General features: G+C 45.5%; 2 protein-coding genes across 2 annotated transcripts in view; both read right to left on the reverse strand.

The window, feature by feature from the left end:
- TIMELESS (timeless circadian regulator) overlaps positions 1–3,648 on the reverse strand; it is a 30,912-nt gene extending 27,264 nt beyond the window's left edge. The window contains exon 1 of the mRNA XM_032593995.1: positions 3,577–3,648. The gene's annotated coding sequence lies outside the window, so the exon portion shown is untranslated. The remainder of the gene's footprint in view (positions 1–3,576) is intronic.
- A 1,673-nt stretch (positions 3,649–5,321) lies between these two features.
- On the reverse strand, positions 5,322–9,024 carry LOC115518494 (major intrinsic protein of lens fiber). Its single transcript, XM_030322002.1, has 4 exons — positions 8,665–9,024; positions 7,964–8,128; positions 7,453–7,533; positions 5,322–5,628 (listed from the first exon to the last, which is right to left on the reverse strand). Exons 1-4 carry the CDS (start codon positions 9,022–9,024, stop codon positions 5,443–5,445), a joined length of 792 nt encoding a protein of 263 aa, XP_030177862.1. The 3' UTR covers positions 5,322–5,442.
- Between the last annotated feature and the right edge of the window lie 30 nt (positions 9,025–9,054).

Below are 9,054 nucleotides of genomic sequence, written 5' to 3' on the forward strand. Positions count from 1 at the left end.
CCAGAAGTCAGTCCTTGAAGATTTTTGAGCTGAAAAGCAAATGATCAAACTGGGGTGGCACAAGCAGTATCCCGTAACCTACTATTGGATCACTCTCTGTGAGGTGTGTCAATCTTTTTCCTTTCCCTGCTTTCACTATACAAAAAATCCCAACCTCAGATCAATCCAACCATCTACTTTCTAGACTCGAACTTAAATCATGATTCAGATTTGCTGAAGAAAACCAAACAACCGTGCAGAATGGTACATAACCACTGTGTAGGCTCCAACCTCAGCGTGGCCCAGCAAATCTTTTTTAGTGTTCCTAGTTCACTTCCTATTCTCATTCCCAAGGAACAACTGTTACTAGCTTTCACTGTTATCCTCAAGCCCCTCAACTGCACTGCTTCCTGGACCTCTCATTTGGTGTCTTTGCCCCTTTCCTCTAGGGAACAACTGAGGTCATCAGACAAGGAAGAACTCTCTCAACTTTCTCTGCCCAAGCCTAAAAATGTACATATTTCAAGTCTCACCCAGACTTCTTTGCTTCTAATTTAAGCCCTCCATTTGTGATTAATCAATCACTTCCTGTCCCTTAATTGACTGTTCCTCTTTTTTTAAGATTTTATTTTTCTTAAATAATCTCTATACCCAATGTGGGACTCAAACTTACAACCCCAAGATCAAGAGTCATATGCTCCATTGACTGAGTCAGCCAGGCACCCTGGTTGTTCCTCATTTCTCATGTTTCCAGTCTTCTCTTTATATTGGCCCATCCCCATGTAAGTTGCTTAAAGCTCTTCCATCTCAGGAAGGAGAAAATCCAACATAAAACAATACCTTTCCTTGACCCCATATTGGCTTCTCCTTCTCTCCTCCTTAAGCACAGATGTTCATAGGCCTTTGCCTTCATTTCTCTTCCAGTCTTACACTACACAGCTTCCTTGGGCAAACTCCTCCATTCCCATGGCTTCAACCACCATCTCTGTCATTAGCCAGCAAACCTATACCCTTGCCATACTGAGCTCTCATGGTGCCGATCTCCTATTTCACTAATGAATAGCATTCTCCATCTTTATGCCTCATAGATACCTCACATTCAACATGTCCAAAACGGAATACCTTCCCCCCAAATGTGTCTCTACTTCTAGTTTGGATCTCTTTAGGGACTGACACTATCTACTCAGTCATTCACATAGGAAAGCTAGGCGTCATCCTAGATACCTCAAGTCATTAACTTGGGCTAATTCTACTTCCTTAAACTCTCCTATCCAGCCCCTATAAATCCCCATTGGTACTGCCTTAGTTCAGACCCTGAGTATCTCTAGCTTAGATTACTCAACCACTTCCTAACTTCTTTTCCTGCCTCATCTTGTTCTCTTAAGTATTCACAAAATGGTTACTAGATTTGGCCATATAACCACCCTCCTTAAAACCCTTCAATGGATGGAGTACCTGGGTGGCTCAGTCAGTTAAGCGCCCAAATTCTGATTTCAGCTCTGGTCATGATTTCCCAGTTTCTTGAGTTCAAGCCCTGTGTCAGGCTCTGAGCTGATCCTGTGAAGCCTGCTTGGGAGACTCACTCTCTCCCTGCCCCTCCCCTCCTCACACTCTGTCTCTCTCAAAATAAATAAACTTAAAACAAAACAAAACCTTTCAATGAATACATAAGAAACTCCATGGTGACTGTCTCTGGGGAGAATGGGGGGAGCTACAATAAAAGAAATATTTACCTTTCACTTTAGTACTATTTGAATTTTTACCACAACATGTACTGTAATACAAAACTAAAGTTTCAGCAGCTGCAAATGTCTACGTACAAAGTCCTTCATAATCTCCCTGATTACTTTTTAAGCTACTCTCTCAAGACAATCTTCCTGAATGCCCTAAAGTCTATCCTTTTATCTTTCAAGGCTCTGCCCAAATGGTACCTCCTCCTGACTTTTCCATGCAGGAGACCTCTCTCTCCTTTGTGTCTACTTTGTGCCATAAATATACTTCCATCATGGCATTTACAGACCATGTTGTAATACTTAAACATTGTTTGAAATTTCCTCCCTTAGGAGGAGGGCATATTCCCTGAGGGCATAAAGTATTTCTTTTTCACCTTTGAATTGTCAGTCTAGTTACCAAAATCAAAATTTATAATGGGTGGGGCTTGGACCAGAGTGTATTGAAAATATTCACCTGCTGATTCTAACTCAATCCACTGCTAACAACTGCACTAAATTATAAACTCCTTGAGATCAGGAATCATTGTGACCAGCACAATGTAAATGATCAATAAACAGTTTCTAAACTGGAACTGAAGTAGAGGGAGGAAAAGTTGGAGCTGGAGATTTGGAGGCATCAGGATACAAGGTGTGTGAAACTGTGGCAGTAAGTAAGCTTGCTCAAGAGAGTATAAAGTGAGAGGAGTAAGAAAGCCAGGGCAGACTTGTCACCCAGTAACTGCAGAGGGCTCATTTACATGAGTTTTTCCATACAGACTGAGTTCCTTAAGGTCAGGAACTCTGTCCTATTCATCTCTGTCTGTCCACCTATCACAGAGCACAGTGCATGGTACCTGTTAGGAGCTCAGGAACCTTTTACTGGGTTGTATCAGCGACACTGATAATAGAGGGAGGTACAAAACTTCAAGAACACAAAGAAAGAAGTGACTAGTTTGGCCAAGGGCAGGGTGGGAGGGCGGGGGGGGGGGGGTGACTGGAAACAGATGTCTTTCAGAGGGACAAGTGAGCTCAGTCCTGAAAGAGAAGTTCATTTGGCAAAGACATGGCCAGAACTTCAAGTAGAGGGAACAGCAGGGCACAGGTACCAAGGCATGAAACAGCACAATGCATACACCCTTTCCATGTGACTGAGAGTCAAGTGCATGATACAGAAAAAATGTTAGGGAACTTTAGAAAATGAAGCTGAGAGGATCTGACTGTGAAGGGCCATGGATGCCGACTAAGGACTTAAGCCTAACTGTGGGTGGTCAATGAGGAGTTTTAAATATAATCTGAAATTACCAGATTGATTTTTTATAAAGTAACTCTGGTAGCAGCTCGAAGGGCAAAGAATTGAGACTCAAGGGAAGGAGCTTAATTAGTGGCTGACAGTCCAGCTAACAAACCCAAGCAAAAACTGTATCCTCCTTAAGTCTTATACCAGAGAGAAAGGAGGGAAGGGAATGAGAAATCCATGCAGTAAAATTCCAAGATTCAAGTCAAGCGACCTGCTGATCGCTAAGCTGCGCTTGTTTGGGGTCTGAACTGGATGGGAAGGAAGTTCCAAAGTGAAAATAAATGCCCTGGACCTTTCGGTTCTACCTCAAGAGTTCCAAGCCCCTTCCCATCACGACCCCACCCCTGCGCGAAGACCAACTGTACTGAGGGGCGCGGGGAGAACAAAGGAGCATTTCGGGCAAACGGGGAACACTGCGGCACCTACTTCGGACTCGGGGTGAAGAATTGCGCGTGCGCACCTAAAGCGCGTGCCCCGCCCCCTGTCTTTAAACCTGGCGGCGGGAAAGGGGACTCCGCCCTTGCCAAGAGTGCACCCGCGGCTCCGAAAGGACGCCATCCGCTAGAGCCCTTTCTCCCACACACTCACCCGCTCCCCGCCGGTCCTCAGGATCCCCGCGGAGCCAACGGCCCGCAGGCCCCCGGCCACAGCCTTTCCCGCCACCCGGCTCAGCGAGACCAATACCCGCCTGCGTGGGAGCGGGGCGGGGCGAACTGGGCTGGTGCATATGACCCCAAGCGAGCAGGGGGTGGTGGTGATGAAGTAAGGAAAAGGGAAGCGAGTACACGTACTGTTTTATCTGAGTCCATTCCCTATATTGAGCTAAGAACCACAGCGCTATGAATTTTCTGCCAACTTAAAATAATAGAAATAAAAATCCGATTAGAGGTAAATTTACAAACATTCTCTTCCCCTTCTCCTAGTCAAGTGGATTATTCCAAAGTCCCACTGGTTAGTTAGAAAAATTAGGCTTTATTTGGGAGGAAGTGGAGTTGAGCTAAGGGCTAGAGTGGTCTTTTGTGGGCGGGGTGCCTTTCACGCTAGAGAGATAGGCTTAAAGCTTGCGAAGCATGCAGATGCCTAAAAGGAAGAGAACAACAGTAAATATACATTGGTAAGTTGAGAATCTCCTCTGGACTCTGCTGAGTGTATTTTGCCCTCCTCTGATGGGTGTATTTTGCCCATGACAAAAGAAGATAGGGCTCAAACGAATAATTATCTCATGAAATATTAATCATTTGAATAGAACGAATCGATTTCTAGGATATGAAGAGAGAATTGCTGAAGATGAAAGAACACATGAGAGAAAAGTGAAAAGACGCACACACAAAAAAAGGAAAATAAAGAAGACTATAAAACTAGGGGTAAAAGATACCATTTGAAGGGTGTTTTGAGTTGCTCTAACTAAATTAAAACTCTGAGGGTCAAAGACTCTTCCCTCCTACTGCCGCCCTCCCCCCCCCCCCCCTCGTGATTTGCTCCCCTGCCTCATGATTTGCTCCAGGCATCAGATTTCCTGTTTTGACTTTAGGGAATCCTTCTGTGGCTTAAGTACCTTCTGCCTGAAGGCCCTTTTGGGAATGTCTGGCAGAACAGCTAAACTAGTTAATTTTTCTAGATTCTAGGCTCACCCAACCCCTTGTTTAGGTTGGGAGCTCACTGGCCCAAGGCCTCCAAAGAGATCCATCATACCAGAATGAACACAAAACCCAGCCAGTGGATGTAGACAAGTTTATGTGGCTTTACAGAACAGTTCAAACCCCAGTGTTCACTTTTCTCAGAGCTACTTCCCCACCCAAGTCCTTGGGGCAAGCATCCCTGAGATAAGTAGACTACACTCTTCGATTAACTTCCCCAAAACTTTCTGGTACAATTGCAACCTGATCTGGGGCTAATAACGCCATTTCCTCTCTCCCTGCCTCCAGCCCCTTCCTCCCAACCCTTGGAATGCCTTGTCTCCATCTGCCTCCTGTGAAGAGTACTCCCTGCTTCCCTGCTCCTGCAGAAACCTAGGGTCATAAACTTGACTTGGCAGCAAGGTAAAGGCCGAAGCGTAAAGGTCTTGGTTCCTGTGCTCACCACACTGGGTTGGGAGAGGAAGGTAAAGGATGACACCTTTTTTCCCTTCCCTACCTCTCCTGCTGTGCCCCAAAACTTAGACACAGCCACATTCACTCACATTCATACGCACAATCATGCACACACAGCGGCAAAGAGAGGTGGGATGGAGAGGAAGGGAAGTTTGCACAAACCAGCTCATGAATGCAACTTGAAAGATTTCACACGGCAAAAGGCAAAACACACACACACACACACACACACACACACACGCACATAAATTAAAAAATAAAGAAATACATGTCCCTCCCCCAGTCTCTTTCTTCATCCAGGGGCTGGCTCAGCCCCTCTGAATAAACCCAGAAGCTTCCTACTCCCTCTGGCCAACTGGAGCTTTCACAGGGCCTGGGTCTTCAGTTCAACAGGTTCCCCTGTGCCCTCTGGTTGTCCATTGGAGTCACTGGGCCTGGCACCCTTGAGAATAGACAGTCTCTCAGAAACACTCTTAAGCCGGGGGAAGAGGAGAAAGTCGTAGAGGAGACTGCCTAGTCCTCCTCCAATGATTGGGCCCACCCAGTATACCTGTAGGAAAAGGAGAGGAATAATCAGACTTGGGAAAGGGATCAAGAGCAAGTGGGGTGCCTGGGTGGCTCAGTCGGTTAAATGTCTGACTTTGGCTCGGGTCATGATCTCACAGTTCGTGGGTTCGAGCCCCACGTCAGGTTCTGTGCTGATAGCTAGGAGCCTGGAGCCTGCTTCAGAGTCTGTGTTTCCCTCTCTCTCTGCCTCTCCCCCGCTCATGCTCTGTCTACCCTTTCTCTCAAAAATAAACATTGGAAAAAAATTAAAAGAAAAAAAATTAAACAACAACAACAAAAAAGAGCAAGGCTATTCTTTTTCCAACTCTATGGGTGGAAAACAGACATCTGCACTTGGCACATACAACTGGGAACTATTTAAGCAGAAATCAGTGTTTGTTTGTTTGTTTTTAAATTCTAAACTGCTTCAGTGCCTCAAAACTTACCATTTCTTTTCTGACTCACCAAACTACTCCTTTATCCCACATCTCAGCACATATATATTCTATTTTTTTATCAATTTTCACTAGTTTATATATTCCTTTGAAAAATTTTTTACTCGTGGTAAAACACATAAAATGTATCATCTTAATCATTTCTTTTTTTTTTTTAAGTTTATTTATTTATTTTGAGAGAGAGAGACTGACAGAGCACAAGCAGTGTGAGGGGCAGAGGGAGAGAGAGAATCCCAAGCAGGCTCCACACTGTTAGCACAGAGCCCGATGCAGGGCTTCCACTCATGAACCGTGAGATCATGACCTGAGTCGAAACCTAGAGTCAGATGCTTAACCAACTGAGCCACCCAGGTGCCCCTCATCTTAACCATTTTTAAGTGTACAGTTCAGTAGTGTTATGTATATTCACATTGTTGTACAACAAATCTCCAGAACTTGTTCATCTAGCAAACCTGAAACTCTATACACATTAAATAATAGCTCCCCATTGCTCCCTCTTCCCAACCCCTGTCAACTATTGTTTTGCTTTGTTTCAATGAATTTGACTACGCTAGATACTTCACATAAGCGGAATTATACAGTGACTGGTGTATTTCATGTAGCATAACGTCCTCAAGGTTTATCCAGGTTGTAGCATGAGTAAGACTTTGCTTTTTTTAAGGCTGTATATTATTCCAGTGTATGTACATATTGCATTTTGTTTATCCATTCATTTACGAGGGTCACTGGGTTGCTTCCACCTTTTGGCTATTGTGAATAATGATGCCATGAAAACAAGGATACAGCTTTTAATTTTTTAAAAATTATTTCTGTATGTTTGTCTGGCATTTGGCCAAACAACACAAACATAACCAGTTTTTATTGAGGACTTATTCCATGCCAGATTTTGTGCTAAATGTTTCACACATATAACTTTCATACTTATTTTTCATAACACCTCATTTTATGTTAAGGAAACCGGGGTGCAGAATGACTGAACCATTTGCCATGGTCACACACAAGGCCAATAATGTGCCAGAACTGGAATGAGGCCCAGGCCTATCTCTACTTACACATATCCTGAGCTCTGAGAGTAGAAGTTTCTGACTTCCTGTTTAGTTGTCTGTCCTCACAGTGCTAGGTTTAGAATCCCGTGGATACTTAGTAAAAATCCCTTGACCAACCAGTGAAGGAACAATATGAACAAGAACCTCTCTTTCTAGCAAAATAATGAATCCTGCTCCCATAGGCATGCCAAACTGTGACAGCCCCTTTAGCTGAGTGCTGGTAAAGCAGTTAACACATCCAGATGAAAGGTAGGAGCCGAACATGGAACCTGCAGCCCACACCCATCCAGGAGGGCTTCAGGATCTTGTCCCTCTCCCCTCACTTACCCAGTGGTTGGTGAAGTTTCTGGTGAGAATGGCAGGAGCAAAGGAGCGGGCAGGGTTCATGCCTGCACCAGTATAATACATCTGCAAAAGACATAGTCATAATTGAGACACTTTCCCCTACTCCACCCCAGCTTCTCTCCCCACAACCCACATGTCCTTGAGGGCTGGCACCTTGCCTCCAGCCAGCAGCAAGTAGGGAAGGACAGGCTTCATGGGGGTTCCACAATGGAACGAAGGCACTGATGCCTCATCGGGGACAGACTATAGATCCATAGGCAAAACCCACATCTCCCCATGATGCATACATTTCTACTTTGGGGGCAAGAATGACCAGATGTAGTGGTCACAAAAGAGGAATAGAACAATGTTGATTCCTCTGTGCTGACTGATAGAGTCAGGTGGATTATGTTCATGTTTGACAGTGAGGTGGGCAGAAAGAAATTTAAAAGTTAGGAAAGGTTTAGGGGCCCTGGAATCCTTAAACAAGAAGTTGATTCTTTTTCCTGCTTACCCCAAAGAGGTGACCCAGGGTGAGGGAGAAGCCAACAGCCAGGGCCACAGATCCCAGGCGGCCATTCCGCCTCTCGTCGTATGTGGCAAAGATGCAGAGCACAAACTGGAGTGTCAGGAAGATCTCCACCGTGGTGGCCTGGCCCACACTTACCCCAGGGTGCAACTGGGCAAAGGAAGAAGAAAGGAGGCAGTTCATTAGGGTTGTCACAATGTCACCTCCTCAAGGCTTCCCATACAGGAACCCCCTTATGGCATCAGTTGACTGGAGAAGAAGGATAATACAACCACCTTCACAGTAATTGTTTCTGTATTCTTCACAGTATTTGTTTCTTATTTTTTCCTAATAATACTCCTTCATGGTGGAAATAACTATACCCATTTATACAGATAAGGAAACTGGCGCCCTATAAGGTAAAATAAGTTTCCTTAAGAACCTGCAAGGAGTTAAAGAAAAGTTGAGATCAGAACTCAGGTTTCTTGAGACAGTCCAGGGCTTTTTGCCTTCCTTAATCCTTCCTTAGTCCTGCAAACTACCTTTGAAAGACACACACACTCTCTCACACACACACACACACACACACACACACACACACACACACACACACATAAATGTCCCAGCCCCCTGAGGAACCAATCGGCCACCACCAGGCAGGGAATCAGGGTACCAGGTTCCTCCAGCCCCACTTAGCTGACCATTACCGTATTAAGTGCTAGGTTTCCTCGAACGGCAGGCGGGGTAACACTATACAGCACGGCAGCTCCAGCCACGGCTCCCAGGAGTTGGGCTGCCATATAGCAGAAGGCACGGAGCAGCGACATCTGGGAACCCACAAGAAAGGCAAAAGTGACTGCAGGATTGACATGGGCTCCACTGATGTGGCCCACAGCCTGCACCAGCGTAGCCAGGGCCAGGCCAAAGGCCAGAGCCACCTGCAGAACATGCAGGGGTCCAGGGGTCCAACGCAGTGAAGCCCCTAGTCCAAAAAAGACATAGAAGAGGGTGGCAAAGAACTCAGCAAATATGGACCTCCAGAAGGAGGCTGACCGCAGTTCCCACATGGCAGGGGGGATGGGCACAATGCCTGGGTC

The sequence above is a fragment of the Lynx canadensis genome, chromosome B4 (genome assembly GCF_007474595.2).
Source record: "Lynx canadensis isolate LIC74 chromosome B4, mLynCan4.pri.v2, whole genome shotgun sequence".
Lineage (NCBI taxonomy): Eukaryota > Metazoa > Chordata > Mammalia > Carnivora > Felidae > Lynx > Lynx canadensis.

Excerpts from the sequence above, each read along its gene's own strand:
- LOC115518494 (XM_030322002.1), bottom strand. The coding sequence starts at position 9,024 with ATGTGGGAACTGCGGTCAGCCTCCTTCTGGAGGTCCATATTTGCTGAG. Across the intron at positions 7,534-7,963 it reads CCCTGGGTCACCTCTTTGGG|ATGTATTATACTGGTGCAGG; the intron begins GTAAGCAGGAAA and ends TGTCTTTTGCAG. Across the intron at positions 5,629-7,452 it reads GAAACTTCACCAACCACTGG|GTATACTGGGTGGGCCCAAT; the intron begins GTAAGTGAGGGG and ends CTTTTCCTACAG.